The 18814-nt window shown below is 36.9% G+C and overlaps 1 protein-coding gene and 1 pseudogene across 2 annotated transcripts; one reads left to right on the top strand and one right to left on the bottom strand.

The window, feature by feature from the left end:
• The first annotated feature begins 211 nt into the window (after positions 1-211).
• Positions 212-2713, top strand: LOC122689058 (annotated as a pseudogene). Its single transcript, XR_006339716.1, has one exon. The product of XR_006339716.1 is annotated as an ATP-dependent RNA helicase DDX3X-like (transcript).
• Positions 2714-16585: 13872 nt separating this feature from the next.
• On the bottom strand, positions 16586-18615 carry LOC122689061 (germ cell-less protein-like 2). Its single transcript, XM_043895172.1, has one exon. The coding sequence runs from the start codon at positions 18536-18538 to the stop codon at positions 17033-17035; it is 1506 nt and encodes a 501-aa protein (XP_043751107.1). The 5' UTR covers positions 18539-18615; the 3' UTR covers positions 16586-17032.
• Positions 18616-18814: the final 199 nt, after the last annotated feature.

Raw genomic sequence — 18814 nt, 5'->3', positions numbered from 1 at the left:
CACATATGTCAAAATAGGCTAGGTTATGCTGTGCTTAACAAAGGACCCCAAAATCTCAGGCACTAAAACTTACCTGCATTTTACAAATGAGTAAACTGATGAACACAAGGGTAATGATAGCAATATAAAAATGTGATTGGCATGCTCCATATTTTTCCAAAATAGCTCCGGGTCACTGTTTTATATACTCTGTCAAAACAAAAGCATCATCAGAGCCACAGTTCTCCTGTGAGAGGGCCTTTGTGTTGAACCCAACACATTAGCTCAGCAGCGGAAGACTCTGAGTTCTCCCTACTCTTCAGGGATGAGTCGTGTGGCAGTGGAAAATGCACTTGGGCTAGACCAGCAGTTTGCTGGCCTGGACCCAAACTCATCATATAATCAGAATGGAGGAAGTATAGCCAGCAAAGGGTACTATGTTCCTCCTCACTTAAGGAACAGAGAAGCTACTAAAGGATTCTATGATAGACAGTTCAGGGTGGAGTTCTAGTAAAGATAAGGATGCATACAGCAGTTTTGGCTCGTAGTGATTCAAGAGGGAAGTCTAGTTTCTTCAGTGATCCTGGAAGCGGATCAAAGGGAAGGTTCGGTGATCGTGGATGAGGTGACTATGACAACTTTGACAGTCGTGGTGGCAGAGGTGGCTTTGGCAAATATGAACGTGGAAATAGTCGCTGGTGTGACAAATCAGATGAAGATGATTGGCCAAAGCCACTCCCACCAAGTGAACGCTTGGAACAAGAACTTTTCTGGAGGCAACACTGGGGTTAACTTTGAAAAGTATGAGGACATTCAGTTGAGGCAACAGGCAACAACTGTCCTCCACACATTGAAAGTTTCAGTGATGTTAGATGGGAGAAATTATTATGGGAAACATTGAGCTTACTCGTTACACTCGCCCAACTCCAGTGCAAAAGCATGCTATTCCTATTATCAAAAAGAAGAGTGACTTGATGACCTGTGCCCAAACAGGGTCTGGAAAAACTACAGCATTTCTCTTGCCCATCTTAGGTCAGATTTATTTTGTGGGTCCAGGCCAGGCTCTTAGGGCCATGAAGGAAAATGGAACATACGGACACTGCTAGCAATATCCAATCTCTTTGGTGTTAGCACCAACTAGAGAATTGGCCATACAGATCTATGAGGAAGCCAGGAAAATTTCATACCAATCTAGAGTTCATCCTTGTGTGGTTTATTGTTGTGCTGATATTGGTCAGCAAATTTTAGACTTAGAATGTGGATGCCATTTGTTAGTTACCACTCTAGGACGTCTAGTGGATATGATGGAAAGAGGGAAAATTTGATTAGATTTCTGCAAATACTTGGTGTTAAGTGAAGCTGATCAGATGTTGGATATGGGGTTTGAATCTCAAATACATAGAATCATTGAACAAGATACTATACCATCAAAGGGAGTTCACCACACTATGATGTTTAGTGCTACCTTCCCTAAGGAAATACAGATGCTTGCTCATGATTTCTTGGATGAATATATCTTTTTGGCCATAGGAAGAGTTGGCTCTACCTCTGAGAACATCACACAGAAAGTAGTTTGGGTGGAAGAGTCAGACAAACAGTCATTTCTGCTTGACCTTCTAAATGCAACAGGCAAAGATTCACTGACCTTAGTGTTTGTGGAGATCAAAAAGGGTGCAGATTCTCTAGAGGATTTCTTATACCATAAAGGATATGCTTGTACCAGTATTCATGCAGACCAATCTCAGAGAGATAGAGAAGAGGCACTTTACCAGTTTTGCTCAGGAAAAAGCCCGATTCTCATGGCTACAACAGCAAGAGGACTGGACATATCAAATGTGAAACATTATCAATTTTGACTTGCCAAGTGATATTGAAGAATATGTACATTGCATTGGCTGTATAAGATTTGTAGGATACCTTGGCCTTGCCACCTCATTCTTTAACGAGAGGAACATAAATATTACCAAGGATTTGTTGGATCTTCTTGTTGAAGCTAAACAGGAAGTGCCATTTTGGCTACAAAACATGGCTTATGAATACCACTACAAGGGTAACAGTCATGGATGATCCAAAAGTAGTAGATTCAGTGGAGGATTTGGTGCCAGAGACTATCGACAGAGTAGTGGTGGCAGCAGTTCCAGCTTCAGCAGCAGCCGCGCCAGCAGCAGCCGCAGTGGTGGAGGCGGCCATGGAGGCTTTTACAACAGTGATGGATATGGAGGAAATTATAACTCCCAGGGGGTTGACTGGTGGGGTAACTGAGCCTGCTTTGCAGTAGGTCACCCTGCCATACAAGCTAATATGGAAACCACATGTAACTTAGCCAGACTATACCTTGTGTAGCTTCAAGAACTCGCAATATATTACCAGCTGTGATTCTCCAATGATTTTTTTTTTTAAGGGAGCTCAAGGTCACATGAAGAGTCAAAAGGAACAATCAGAAGCCCTATTCATAAGGTGGTTTGAAGACTTCATTGCTGTAGTTTGGATTAACTCCCCTCCCAACCCCCATCCCAAACTGCATTTATAATTTGTGACTGAGAATCATTTGTTTGTTAATGTACTGTGCCTTTAACTTTATGCAACTTTTTATTTTGATGTCCTGTTGGCTCAGTAATGCTCAAGATATCAATTGTTTTTGACAAAATAAATTTAATGAACTTGGGCTAAAATCAAACCTTGGCACACAGGTGTGATACAACTTAACAGGAATCATCGATTCATCCATAAATATTGTAAGGAAAAAAACCTAAGCAGTAGCCTGCATTAGGGCTTTTTGATATTTACAGATTGGGGGGAAACAAACAACAAATGTCTTTGAAGCCTATTAATGGAATTAGTTTCTAATGTGGTGAACTGTATTAAGTTAAGGTTCTGATTTGTTCACTCTATCCTGGATAGGTATTTAGAACCTGATAGTCTTTAAACAAGTCATTCCAGTCATGATGAGGTGATGTATGAATACATGCATACATTCAAAGCACTGTTTTCAAATGTAATGCAAATAAATACAGTAATTTTTCAGTGATTAGGCAAATCATTAATTATGAGCTAGCCAAATGTGGGCATAATATTACAGGGAAAGTTTAAGGGTCTGATAACTTGAGATAGGATTTTAGGAGAATTCATCTACTTAGACTTTTTAAATGCCTGCCATAAATGAAATTGAAATGGTAGAATGGCTGACCACAGCAGTGACCAGCCCTTGTTAGGGCCCTGGGTGATTTTTGATCTAATAACGCATGCTAGTGTTGATGTTTTTTGGTCAAGAGGGTATGAACAGGAAGAATTAAATGCAGCAGGCTTTCTTTTAAATGCCGATTCATATTACTCTGTTCAAGCTCTGTTGAGATGTTAAACTGTCTTACAATAGACTTTGTAAAAATGGCTCCAGAAGAGTGACAAACTGAAATCTTTGAGATCACACAGGTTGGAAGTATGTACATAACTGCACAAGGTGTCAATTCTGCTACACAGTGCAGTTTTAGTCAGTTTTAGTTGCATGGGTTTCCATTGTATTTATAGTCTGTTTATGCTAAATCTGGCCAAAGATGAGCATTGTCCACCACTAAAATGCCTCTGCCACTTTTGAATTCTGTGCTAATTTTGTGGCCAGAATGCGGTGATCAAAATGCTCAATCTTTTTACAGTGGCATAGGAAGATGGCAAAAATTTCCTAAAGTGCAATAGATTTTCAAGTGTATTGTGCCTTGTTCTAAAACTTTTATTAAGTAGGTGCACTTGACAGTATTGAGATCATTTGTTATGGTGCTATTTCAATTAGTCTAGGTTTAGGCGCTTGTACATTTTGCCCATAACTTTTTACAAAGTACTTCTTTTATTGCTTATTCAGAAAATTTTATATATATATATATATATGTCTTGTGTGCATGTCCTTATACTTCCAATATTATTTTGTCTCTTGGAGATTGTTGAAGACAGCTTGTCTAGGAAGGGGATGGGACTAGATTCTAAAATCTATTTGGGACCATGGGAATGATAGTTGGGAAGAAAACTATTTGCACATGACAGATTTCTAGATACTTTTTGCTGATACTTTTATGTTATATTTATTGAACATTTTGGCAAATACTTATTTTTGTAAGCCTAAAAGTGATTCTTTGGAAGTTTAAAAAAGAAACTTGACCAAAAGACAGTACAAAAACACTGGCACTTGAATGTTGAATATCACCATATGCGTGGAATTATATATTTCAGAGTAGTGTGAGCTTTTAATGTTAAGTCATATTAAACTCTTAAGTCAAATTAATCAGACTTGGCATTGGCAGTGTAGCCATAACTTTCTGATGTTAGTAAAAACAAAATTGGTGACTTTAAATTAAATCATGCCAAGGTTTTGATACACTTTTCTTAAGTTATTAATGAAACACTTCAAAACACTGCTATGAAGTGTCCATATTCAAATATTGTGTGTTTTGTTTTGTTGTGTGTATTTTTTTTTTCAGTGGATATCTGGCTCATTGCAATCCTGAAACGTGTGGTTATCTTTGTTGTATTGGCATAATCAGTGACTTATACATTCAGTGATAGCATTTGAGCAAGTTTTATCAGCAAGCAGTATTTTTAGTTAATAAATAAGGTTTCAAAAATCATGTAAGAATGAATTTAAACTTGCTGAATGTAAAGATTGAACCTCAGGTCACTGTAGCTTTAGTAATTGCTTATTGTATTAGTTTAGATGCTAGCACTGCATGTGCTGTGCATATTCTGATTTTATTAAAATAAAAGTTGAACTGCACGGTAAAAAAAAAAAAAAAAACAAAGAAAGCATCATAAACTTGTAATTAATTTAGGCCATATCTTACCTCTCTTGCTTTTTACCTGAGCCTTCAACTGGCATTCATTCAGGTAGCTATAGTTAACTCAGAATTAGTGTTCTAGTTCTCATTATATGTTTTTTGGATGAATTGAGCTCTATTTATGTCAAAAGTTAATTATCAACATCAGTATATATCAATTTTCCTAGAAAATTTATAATAGAAATTTTGAAAAGTTCCAGATTGTGTACTGGTTTCTATACTTGCACCTATGAAATATATGAAAGGACAATGAGTGTTCCCACAAATGAAAATGATATAGCTCTGGTCGCTGTGGAAAATGGGGGCAAGTACACATGAGATTAGGGCCAGATTATAGTCTGAGCTGTCCCTACAGGGCCCACAGCAGGTCCAAAGATCATGCTAGAGGCATTGGAGAGCCTCCTGGGGAGGGGGAGGGGGACTGTGGCTCACAGCAGAGGCAAGGACAGAGAAACCTGAGACCCTAAGAAAAATTATTTTTATGGCTTGATTTGTTCTGTTGTTTGTGATTTTCTTCCTCCTTTGTTGTACTTATTGCTTTTATTATTTTTTATTTATAGTCTTTTGAGATTTATTTTTATCATACTTTTTACTTTTATACTTTGGTTTTCTGTTTTTCTGTTTCTTCTCCTTTTATAAATATGCATATAGTTTTACTATATATATACATAATTTTATTATAGTTTATTTTATATCTATATAGTTTTGGGCTTCCCAGGTGGCATTAGTGGTAAAGAACCCATCTGCCAATGAAGGAGATGGAAGAGACTCAGGTTCGATCCCTGAGTAGGCAAGATCCCCTGGAGGACATAGCAACCGACTCCAGTATTCTTGCCTGGAGAATCCCATGGACAGAAGAGCTCTTCCATGGGGTCACAAAGAGTAGGACATAACTGAAACGACTGAGCTTGCACACATATATAGTATTATTATAGTTCTATTTTAAATTTGCTTTTATGTTCTGATTTTTTCTTTCTTTTCAGTTATTTTTGTCTGATTTGTTTTCTTGGCTTTATTATTTTTCACTCTGGTTTTGTTTTCTGTTTTGAGTTTTCATTAGTTTTGTTTATAATTGATTTAATTTTTGGTTTCTTTTGTTTGTCTGCTTGTTTTCTTGCTTTTGTTTTTTAGTTCTATGTTTGTTTCCTGTGTGTGTGTGTACTTTTTTTTTTTATCTTGTTTTTGTTTGATTTTACTTTTACCATTTGCCTGCCATTTTTTCTTTAATCTCCCTATTGCTGTGATGAGTGACATTCAGGGTCTTGGTTCCCTGACCTGAAACCAGGCCTGACTGTCTAGGGATACAGCACTGAATCCTGGATACTGGACAGCAAGATGATTCCTGGCCTCAGGGAATATTTATCAGTGATAGCTCCCACAAACACCATCATCTGAATCCAAGACCTGGCTCCATCCAACTGCCTGAAACAAACAGTGATGGATAGCTCATGTCAAGAAAAAGCAGGACAGGAACACAAACCCAACCGTAAGCAGATAGGCTGCCTAAAGTCAAAGTAAGCTAACAGATACCCCAAATACACAACCTGACATGGACTTGCCTATCAGAGGGAAAAGACTCAACTCCACCCACCAGAAAGTAGGCACCAGTCCCTTCCATAACAAAGTCTACACAAGTCACAGGACCAACTTCACCCACCTGGAGCAGAGGCCAGAAGCCAGAAGAACTATGGCCATGAAGCCTGGGGAAAGGAGACCTGAAGCATACGAAGGTAGACAAAGTGAAAATATAGAAAGATATCATGTGGACAAAGAATCAAGGTAAAAAATGATAAGACAAAGTAAAGGAAGAGGAATTAGGCAATCTGCCTGAAAAATAATTCAGAGTAATCATAGTATAGATGATCCAAGATCTCAGATATAGAATGGAGAAAATGTGAAAAAAAAATAAAGAGAAAAAAACATAAAATTACCTAGGAGAAGTGAAGAACAAAGAGTGATGAACAACATGGTAACTGAAATTAAAAATATACTAGAAGTAACCAATAGCAGAATAAATGTGGCAGAAGAACACATAAGTGAGTTGAAAGACATAATGGTGGAAATAACTGCCAAGGAGCAGAAAAAAGAAAAAATAATGAAAAGAAATGAGGATATTCTCAGAGACCTTTGAGACAACATTTAAGTCACCAAGTTTTGAACTATAGGAATACTAGAAAAAGTAGAGAAATAGAAGGATCTGAGAAAATATTTGAAGAGACCATAGCTGAAACTTGCCTAACATGGGAAAGGAAATTGTCAAGTTCATAAAATGCAAAGTGACCATATAGAATAAACAGTAAGAGAAACACATCAAGACAAATATTACTGAACCTAACAAAAACTAAATACAGAGAAAAATATTAAAAGCAGCAAGGGAAAAGCAGCAAGTAAGATAGAAGGGAAACCCAATAATGTTAAGACCTGATCTTTTAGCATAACATTGGCAGGGCAGAAGGGAGTTCAAGTGACAAAAGGGAAAAACCTACAACCAAGATTAGTCTACTCAGAAAGGATCTCATTTAGATTCAACAGAGAAATCAAAAGCATTACAGATAAGCAAAACCTAAGAAAACTTGGCTTCACAGAACGTGCTTTACAATAAATGCTAAAGAAATTTGTCTAGGCAGAAAACACAAGAGAAGGAGAGGACCTATAAAAAGAAACTGAAAACAATAAAGAAAATGGTTACAGGAACACATGTATCAATAATTACCTTAAATGTAAATGGATTAAATGTTCTAATCAAAATAAACAGACTGGTTGAATGAATAGAAAAACAATACCCATATGCATGATGTCTGTGGGATACACACTTTAGACATAGGGACACATACAAACTGAAAGTGAGGAGATGGGAAAAAAGATTCCATTACAATGGAAATCAAAAGAAAGCAGGAGTAGCAATACTCACATCAGACAAAATAGTCATTAAAGTGAAAAAAAAAAAAAAGCTATTACAAGCGAAAAGGAAGAACATTATATAATGATCAAGGGATCAATCCAAGAAGATATAACAATTGTAAATATTTATGCACCCTGCATATGAGCACCTCAGTACATAAGGCAAATGCTAACAGACATAAAATGGGAAATTGACTGTAACACAATAATAGTAGAGGACTTTAACACCTCACTTCCACCAATGCAGACAGATATTTAATAAGGAAACTCAAACCTTAAATAACACATTAGACCAGAACCTGGTCTAATGTGTTATTTATGTATATAGCACATTCCATCCAAAAGCAGCAGAATACAATTTTTAAAAAATTATACATGGAATATTCTCTATGATAGATCATATCTTGGGTCACAAATCAAGCCTTGGTTAATTGAAAAGGACTGAAGTCATATCAAGCATCTTTTCTGACAACAATGCTGTGAGATCAGGTATCAGTTACAGGAAAAAACCGTAAAAACCACAAACACATGCAGTTTAAACAATACACTTCTACATAACCCAGAGGTCGCTGAAGAAATCAAAGTGGAAATCGAAAAATACCTAGAAACAAATGACAAGGAAAACACGACACCCCAAAAACCTATGGGATGCAGTAAAAGCAGTTCTAAGAGGGAAGTTTATAGACTTACAAGTCTACCTCAAGAAATGAGAAAAATATCAAATAAGCAATTTAACCCTACACCTAAAACAACTAGAAAAATAAAAGAAACAAAACCTCAAATTTAATAGAAGGAAATAAATCACAAAGATCAGAGTAAAAATAAATGAAAAATAAATGAAGATAACAATAGTAAAGATTTAACAAAGGAAAAAAAAAACTAAAAGCTAGTTCTTTGAGAAGATAAACAAAATTGACAAACCATTAGCTAGACTCATCAAGAAAAAAAGGGAGAAGACTCAAATTAATAAAATTTGAAATGAAAAAGAAGAAGTTACAGCAGACAACGCAGAAATACAAAGTCTCATAAGAGACTGTTATGAGCACCTATATACCAATAAAATGGACAATCTGGGAGAAATGGACAAATTCTAAGAAAAGTGCAACTTTTGAAGACTGGACCAGAACGAAATAAAAATATGAACAGATCAACTACAGACACTAAAATCCAAACTATGACAAAAAATCTTCCAACATACTAAAGTCCAGGGACAAATGGATTCACAGGTAAGTTCTATAAAATGTTTAGAGAAGTGCTAACACCTCTACTGCTCAAAAATTTTCAAACATGCAGAAGTAGGAACACTCCCAAATACATTCTATGAGTCCACCATCACCCTGATACCAAAATCAGACAAGCACATCACAAAGAAAGAAAATTGGAGGCCAGTATCACAGATGAACATAGATGCAATGATACTCAACCAAATACTAGCAAACAGAATACAAGAAAACATTAAAAAATCATACATCATGATCAAGTGAAGTTTAACCAGGGATGCAAGGATTCTTTAATATATGCAAATCAAACAATGTTATATACCATATTGACAAACTGAATGTTAAAGTCCATATGATAATATTAATAAAAGCAGAAGAATTTTAGGTAAGATTGAGTACCAATTTTACAAAAAACTCTCCAGAAAATGGGCATAGAAGGAACCTATCTCAACATAATAAAGGCCATTTTCGACAATCCCACAGCAAACATTATTCTCAATAGTGACAAACTGAAGCAAGGGAACGGTGTCCACTCTTGCAATTATTATTCAACATAGTTTTGTATGTCTTAGACATGACAATCAGAGAAAAAAAATCAAAGAAATCCATATTGGAGAAGAAGTAAAACTCTCACTGTTTGCAGATGACATGATACTATATGTAGAAAATCCTAAACATGGCACCAGAAAACTACTAGAACCAATTAATGAATTTAGTAATGTTGCAGGATATGAAATTAACACACAGAAATCCCTTGCATTTCAATACATTAACAATGAAAAATCAGAAAGAGAAATGAGGACACAATACCATTCACCATTACAACAAAATAATAAAATATCTAGTATTAAACCTTGCTATGTATATTTTCACCTTGCTTATTAAACTTATATCCAGAGTACATCAGGTGAGATGCTGGACAGGATGAATTACAAGCTGGAATTAAGACTGTTGGGAGAAATATCAATGACCTCAGATATGCAGATGACACCACCTTAATGGCAGAATGTGAAGAGGAACTAAAGAGCCTCTTGAAGAAGGTGAAAGAGGATAGTGAAAAAGCTGACTTAAAATTCAGCATTCAAAAAAACTATGATTATGTCATCCAGTCTGATCACTTCATGGCAAATAGATGGGGAAACAATGGAAACAGTGACAGACTTTATTTTCTTGGGCTCTCACATCACTTTGGAGGGTGACTGCATCCATGAAATTAAAAGACATTTGCTCCATGGAAGAATAGCTATGACAAATCTAGACAGTGCATTAAAAATAAGAGACATCACTTTACCAACAAAGGCCCATATAGTCAAAGCTATGATTTTTCCAGGGATTTCTGTTGTCATATATGGATGTGAGAGTTGAACCATAAAGAAGCCTGAGCGTCAAAGAATTGATGCTTTCAAACTGTGGTGCTGGAGAAGACTCTTGAGTCCCTTGGGCAGTAAGGAGATCAAACCAGTCAATCCTAAAGTAAATAAACCTTGAATATTTATTGGAAGGACTGATGCTGAAGCTCCAATTCTTTGGCTAACTGATGCAAAGGGCCAAATCATTGGAAAAGACCCTGATGCTTGGAAAGACTGAGGGTAGGAGGAGAGGGTGGCAGGGGATGAGATGGCTGGATGGTATCATTCACTCAATGGAAATGAATTTGGGCAAACTCTGGGAGTTAGTGAAGGACAGGGCAGCCTGGTGTGATTCAGTCCATGGGGTCACAAAGAGTCAGACACGACTGACCAGCAACAAAGGATACAAAAGGCCTATGTTTAGAAACTAGAAGACACTGATGGAAGAAATCAAAGATGGCAGATACAGATGGAGAGATAATATCATGTTCCTGGATTGAAAGAATCATTATTATGTAAATAAGCATACTACCCCAAACAGTATTGAGATTTAATGTCATCCCTATTAAATAACCAAAAGACATTTTTCACAGAACTACAACAAAAAATTCCACAGTTTGTATGGTAATGTAAAAGACCCCAAATAGCCAAAGCATTCGTGAGAGAGAAAAATGGAGCCGGAAGAATCAAGCGTCCTGACTTCAGACTATAGTACAAAGCAGCAATCAGAAAGACAGACTGGTACAGGCATAAAAACAGAAAAATAGGTCAGTGGAATAGGATAGGAAGCCCAGAGAAAAACCCATACTCCTAGGGGCACCTAATCTTTAAAAAAAAGAGGCAAGAATAAACAGTGGAGAAAAGACAGCCTCTTCAATAAGTGGTGCTGGGAAAACTATAGAGTTCATTTCAGTTGCTCAGTCGTGTCCAACTCTTTGCGACCCCATGGACTGCAGCACGCCAGGCCTCCCTGTCCATCACCAACTCCCAGAGTTTACTCAAACTCATGTCCATTGAGTCGGTGATGCCATCCAACCATCTCATCCTCTGTCGTTCACTTCTCCTCCCGCCTTCAATCTTTCCCAGCATCAGGGTCTTTTCAAATGAGTCAGTTCTTCGCATCAGGTGGCCAAAGTATTGAAATTTCAGCTTCAGCATCAGTACCCAATGAACATTCAGGACTGATTTCCATTAGGATGGACTAGTTGGATCTCCTTGCAGTCCATGGGACTCTCAAGAGTCTTCTCCAACACCACAGTTCAAAAGCAGCAACTCTTCAGCAATCAGCTTTCTTTGTAGTTCAACACTCACATCCATACATGAGTACTGGAAAAACCATAACCTTGAGTAGACGGGCCTTTGTTGGCAAAGTAATCTCTCTGCTTTTTAATATGTGGTCTAGGTTGGCCATAACTTTCCTTACAAGGAGTAAGGGTCTTAATTTCATGGCTGCAGTCACCATCTGCAGTGATTTTGGAGCCCCAAAAAATAGTCTCTCTCACAGTTTCTACTGTTTCCCTATCTATTAGCCATGAAGTGATGGGTCTGGATGCCATGATCTTAGTTTTCTAACCTTTAAGACAAATTTTTCACTCTCCTCTTTCACTTTCAGCAAGTGGCTCTTAGTTCTTCTTCACTTTCTGCCCTAAGGGTGGTGTCATCTGCATATCTGAGGTTACTGATATTTCTCTGGGCAATCTTGATTCCAGCTTGTGCTTCATCCAGCCCAGCGTTTCTCATGATGTACTCTGCATATAAGTTAAATAAGCAGGGTGACAATATACAGCCTTGATGTATTCCTTTTCCTATTTGGAAACAATCTGTTGTTCCGTGTCCAGTTCTAATTATTACTTGCTGACCTGCATACAGATTTCTCAAGAGGCAGGTCAGGTGGTCTGGTATTCCCATCTCTTTCAGAATTTTCCACAGTTTATTGTGATCCACACAGTCAAAGGCTTTGGCATAGTCAGTAAGGCAGAAATAGATGTTTTTCTGGAACTCTCTTGCTTTTTCAATGATCCAGCAGATGTTGGCAATTTGATCTCTGGTTCCTCTGCCTTTTCTAAATCCATCTTGAACATCTGGACATTCACGGTTCATGTACTGTTGAAGCATGGCTTGGAGAATTTTGAGCATTCCTTTACTAGAGTGTGAGATGAGTGCAATTGTGCGGTAGTTTGAGCATTCTTTGCGATTGCCTTTCTTTGGGATTGGAATGAAAACTGACCTTTTCCAGTCCTGTGGCCACTGCTGAGTTTTCCAAATTTGCTGGCATATTGAGTGCAGCAGTTTAACAGCATCATCTTTTAGGATTTGAAATAGCTCAACTATTTGAAATAGCTCACCTCCACTAGCATTGTTCATAATGATGCTTCCTAAGGCCCACTTGACTTCACATTCCAGGATGTCTGGCTCTAGGTGAGTGATCACACTATCACACACCATCATGATTATCTGGGTCATGAAGATTTTTTTTTTTTTTTGTATAGTTCTGTGTATTGTTGCCACCTCTTCCTAATATCTTCTGCTTCTGTTAGGTCCATACCATTTCTATCGTTTATTGAGCCCATCTTTGCATGAAGTTTTCCCTTGGTATCTCTAATTTTCTTGAAGAGATCTCTAGTCTTTCCCATTCCATTGTTTTCCTCTATTTCTTTGCAGTGATCACTGAGGAAGGCTTTCTTATCTCTCCTCACTATTCTTTGGAACTCAGTATTCAAATGTGTATATCTTTCCTTTTCTCCTTTGCTTTTCTCTTCTCTTCTTTTCACAGCTATTTGTAAGGCCCCCTCAGACAGCCATTTTGCTTTTTTGCATTTCTTTTTCTTGAGGATGGTCTTGATCCCTGTCTCCTGTACAGTGTCATGAACCTCTGTCCATAGTTCATCAGGCACCCTATCAGATCTAGTCCCTTAAATCTATTTCTCACTTCCACTGTATAATTGTAAGGGATTTGATTTAGGTCATACCTGAATGGTCTAGTGGTTTTCCCTAGTTTCTTCAATTTAAGTCTGAATTTGGCAATAAGGAGTTCATGATCTGAGTCACAGTCAGCTCCCAGTCTTTTCTTTGCTGACTGTGTAGAGCTTCTCCATCTTTCGCTGCAAAGAATATAATCAATCTGCTTTTGGTGTTGGCCATCTGGTGATGTCCATGTGCACAGCGTTCCCTTGTGTTGTTGGAAGAGGATGTTTGCTACGACCAGTGCGTTCTCTTGGCAAAATTCTATTAGCCTTTGCTCTGCTTCATTCTGTACTCCAAAGCCAAATTTGCCTGTTATTCCAAGTGTTTCTTGACTTCCTACTTTTGCATGCCAGTCCCCTATGTTGAGAAACACATTTTTGGGGGGTGTTAGTTCTAAAAGGTCTTGTAGGTCTTCATAGAACTGTTCAACTTCTTCAGCATTACTCGTCAGGGCATAGACTTCGATTAGTGTGCTATTGAATGGTTTACCTTGGAAACGAACAGAGATCATTCTGTCGTTTTTGAGATTGTATCCAAGTACTGCATTTTGGACTCTTTTGTTGACTATGATAGCTACTCCATTTGTTCTAAGGGATTCTTGCCCACAGTAGTAGATATAATGGTCATCTGAGTTAAATTCACCCATTCCTGTCCATTTTTGTTCACTAATTCATAAAATGTTGACATCCACTCTTGCCATCTCATTGAGCACTTCCAATTTGCCTTGATTCATGTACCTAACATTCCAGGTTCCTATGTGTACAGCTACATGTCAAAGAATTACATTAGAACACTTCCTAACACCATACACAAAAATAAGTCAAAATGGATTAAAGACTGAAATGTAAGGCCAAATATTATAAAACTTTTAGAAGAATACATGAGTAGTACACCCTTTGACATAAATGGCAGCAAGATCCTTTGTGATCCTCCTTCTACAGTAATGAAAATAAAAAAATAAATTTGAAGCTAATAAAACATAAAAGCCTTTTCAGAGCAAATAAACTGTAAACAAGGTGAAAAAACAGTCCTCAGAATGGGAGAAAAATAATTGCAAATGAAGAAACTGACAAAGGATTAATATCAAAAATATACAAGCAGCTCATGCAGCTCAATATAAAAAACACTAAAAATCTAATCAAAAACTGATCAGAAGACATCAACAGACACTTCTCCAAAGAAGACATACAGATTGCTAAAACATGAAAAGATGCTCAACATTTATCATTATTAGAGAAATGTAAGTTAAAACTCCAATGAGGTTTCATTTCACACAAGTCAGAATGGCCATCATCAAAATATCTACAAACAATGAATGCTAGAGAGGATATGGAGAAAAGGGAAGCCTCTTTCACTGTTGGTGTAAATTGATACAAACACTATGGAGAATGGTATGGAGGTTTCTTACAAAACTAGCAGTAAAACTACCATATGACCCAGAAATTCCATTAGTCTGAGAAAGCCGTAATTCAAAAATACACATGTACCCCAGTGTTAATTGCAGCACTATTTACAATAGTCAGGACATGGAAGCAACTTAGATGTCCATTGACAGATGACTGGATAAAGAAGATGTGATGCATATATACAATGGAATGTTACTCAGCCATAAAAGGAACAAAATTGGGTCATTCACAGTGATGTAGAAGAACCTAGAGTCTGTCACAAAGAGTAAATTAAGTCAGAAAGAGAAAATCAAATATAATATTTTAATGCTTATAACTAGAAAATGTTATTTTTTTATCCATTTTCTATATCTAGAAAATGTAATTTTTCGAGAATCTAGAAAAATGTTACAGATGAAACTATTTGCAGGGCAGGAATAGATATGCAGACCTAGAGAATGAACATGTGGACAAAGGCAGGAAAGGGGAAGGTGAGACAATTTGGGAGATTAAGGTTTACGTATATACACTACCATGTGTAAAATAGATAGCTATTGGGAAGCTGCTGTGTAGCACAGGGAGCTCAGCTCAGTGCTCTGTGATGACCAAGAGGCACAGGATGGAGTGGGTGGGAGTGAGGCTAAAGGAGGGAGGGTACATATTTGCACACATAGCTGATTCACATTGGTGTACAGCAGAAACTAACACAACATTGTAAAGCTCTTATACTTCAATTTTAAAAATATTAAAAATTGAAAAAAAGAAATGTGAAAAGAAGACAAATTAGATAAAATGTTTGCTAGAAGGAACTTTTAGGGATATGAAGAACTTCACTTTGCTCTCAGTGGCATGAGAACAATACCCAAGAAAATGGTAACCTGAAATAATACAAAATTATTATGCAAATACTGATTAATCATATTACTGTCAATTCACTTTCTCAGTCTAAATAAATTTCAAATATATGTCATTAATAATCATGATATAATTAACTTGAAGGTTCATATGCCTTGTGGGAATATGAGGGCCTTGTAAATAAAAGTTAAAAAAGAACTGTAGGAAGCACATTAAAGAAAATTACTGTCAATTGCATGCTTGGTACTCAAGAAGAGATATAATCAATATGTGTGTTCATAGAAAAAGGCAGTTATATTAAAAGCAATATAAAACATTTGCATAAATATTAAAATATTAAATAAATATTCTATATTCAAATATTAACATTTGACATTCAAGTATTAAATAAATATTTGAATGTTGCACTAGTCAGCTGGACAGACTGGGACTTCTCTTCCTAGCTCAGGAATTGTTTAGAAGACATTTATAATGAAATAATTTTTTATGCTATTGGCTTCTATTTTGAAATAAATGTTACATTAAATATCCTGGCCTGAAATGGGTAACCTTGCCTTTCTCCAGGGCATCTTCCCGACTCAGGGTTCAAACCCAGGTGTCCCACATTGCAAGCAGATTCTTTACCAACTGAGCTATCTGGGAAGCCCAAATATCCTGCAAAGAATGAATTCTGACAATAATGAGAAGTATGAATATAAAGAATATAAAAACAAACAGAAAGAATGAAGAAGATACTTTGAGATTACTGATATCTACATATTCATAGGAATGAGTGATGTTTGTGAAATCCATTTTAGTCTATAGTGCCTAGTTAGCCATTTCAAAAATTATTTCTCTTTGAACTTTACAAACTTATAAATATATATGTGCATATATGTATATATACATATATGTTATTTGTATGTATTTAATATAATATATAAAATTATGTGGAATAGTACTACATATTTATATACTATGTGAATATTATATATATTGACATATAGCATGTATTATTATATTAACATATGATACATATATAGTATGTCACATTGTAAAACCTGACATTGTCTGATAATTTGTAACTCTATATTACAGAAATCAAAAAAGAATCTCTAATCTCAGGTTTTACTTCATGATTTATTTTCTTCTATAATATAGCGCTTCAAATAAAGCTACATTTGCACAATCATTTCAGCAAGGAAGAGGATTCTTTATTCTGTCTCAATATTGGTTAGGGTAAAATTTATCCAACAAGTTAATTTCTTTTTGGTTCCTTGGAAATATAATCTGTTATTTCCATTTGGAGCATGGCTGTTGATAGTAAATGAAAAGCAAAAGATGTCTTTTTGGTTTCAGCACTGACTATTCGGTTTCACAGATATTTCCTTGAAATTGAACTTTTTCTTCACAGATACATAGAAATAAAATGAAGACAGTAATTTATGATAGTTTCTACATTCAAAATGTTATTTTCTTTTGCTATTGTTCATCTTTATTGTGTTTAACAGTAGGGCCATTAAATGAAATGAGACACCAGAAGTTTTCAAAATGCTAAACTAGCCTAATTGACAATATCATCAATTTCCTGGATTTTCTAATGATATAAACAGGAAATTGCAGAATATATATAAAGGGAAGCTCAAAGCTATGCTATCCAGTTTCATTACCATTTTTTCCTCATTCTTTTCAAAGGTAAGGATTTTATAACCAGTTGTTTTCCTGAAGCTCAGTTTTCCACTAGAATCAAAATATACCAAAGTTAATCTGAATGCAATATTTCTTTGAGGTTGTAAACAGATGGAGCCATCATGTGGCTGACTGAAAGCATTTTGTTTGAAAATTATATAATGGTTGGTGAAGATGACATACAAATGAATGCCAAAGTTGTAACCGGACCACTTCCAGGAGTATTTTCCATCTCTGATGATCTTTTTGCCACATCTCATGCTATATTCTTCAAGTTCGGTTTCATTGATGTCTCTAGGACCAATTTCCCTGTTTTGTTGTGCTCTAAGCAAGGTAAACCATTGTCGTTTATAAACACACGATAACCATTCTGAAGGTATTAGAGCATCTTGTTCAATAACTCTTGTGGAGGCCAGGTCACAGATGACATGCTGAAACCTTAAATTTTTAAATACTGGTTGAAATGCTATGCCTTGTTCAGTTTCAAGAAAGGAAATGCTACCACTATGTTCCCTGTGCCTGGAAAACCAGTTGTTTGCCTTAACTAAAAGCTGTTTCATTGTGCCTTTCCAACCTGGGTTAAGGCGGAGGAACATCCACTGTTTAAGTGTAGTATATACATCGATTTCCTTTTGCATTACTAACAAATTAGAAGAGGAAATAACCAGATTCATAAGATCTGTACTGAGTCCTTTGTAAAGTTCAACACTTGGATGAGTCATCAGATTGTGGAGAAGCCATTCAAAGCACCCTGTCTTTACAGAATGTAACCCATAGGTCTCTGCTGCCACATAGAAGCTACATACAGTTTTCACATTAATTGTTTCCTTCATGGTCTTATCACACTGCTGAATTAAGTCCTCTACTTGAAGCAGGCTTGCAGCTGCCAAAATTCCTGGAACTTGAAGGGGCTCAATTAAGACATATTCATTCCTATACAATGAGCCTAATACAAAATGCAAGGAGTCTACATTTATATTCCGGTCATTAATCTCCAGGTCAATAATATCTTTGTGACATTCTTTCCAAGAACCTCTAAACATTGTAGCAAAGTAGTTCGACTGACATAAAAACATTTTGTGTAAACACCATACTTTCCCCAGAGCACGGATTTTAATGTCACTGGTTTCCCCATTTAAAAATAAAGTTTGGTAAGCATACTCAGATGTGATCTTAACTTTTTTACCCTGGCTTGTACAGACGACTTGCTGTAGATCCTCCTCCTGGTCTAGAAACGTGTGGCTCCTCTCAGACTCTGGGCTCAAGCCGGGACCGGTGCTCTGTTTGCGTTTGCGGCTGCCGGACACATAACTGGGGCCTGCCTGGGGTTCTGGCTGCTGCAGTTCCTCTGTGCTGGATTCCCTGCATCGCAGAATCCGACTGTTCAAGGGCCCCATGGATAAAGGCTCTTAGAGCCCCTAGAGAGACTGCTGCTGAGACTTCCCTGCCACAGCATTGCTGTGGCCTGCCACCTCCGCTTAGGCCCTAGTTTCCCTTGGAGATTTTAGCACAGTCCCAAACGTCACAGTGGAGGCGCTGCATTCTTCATTGCCTGCTCCAGCCCCTCCCTTCCTGTGGCCCCGCCCCTGCCTCCAGTCTTCTATTCAGTCTAGCCTATTGTTCGTTCAGGGCCCCCGCCCCCAGGTTTTCCTTGAAAATGCTTTCCTATAAGG

The sequence above is a fragment of the Cervus elaphus genome, chromosome X (assembly GCF_910594005.1).
Source record: "Cervus elaphus chromosome X, mCerEla1.1, whole genome shotgun sequence".
In the NCBI taxonomy this organism is placed as follows: Eukaryota; Metazoa; Chordata; class Mammalia; order Artiodactyla; family Cervidae; genus Cervus; species Cervus elaphus.
Note: the sequence above shows the minus strand (reverse complement) of the source record. Positions and strands in the feature narration are given on the sequence as shown.

Coding starts and splice junctions, on each gene's coding strand:
- LOC122689061 (XM_043895172.1), bottom strand. CDS start 18,538: ATGGGGCCCTTGAACAGTCGGATTCTGCGATGCAGGGAATCCAGCACA.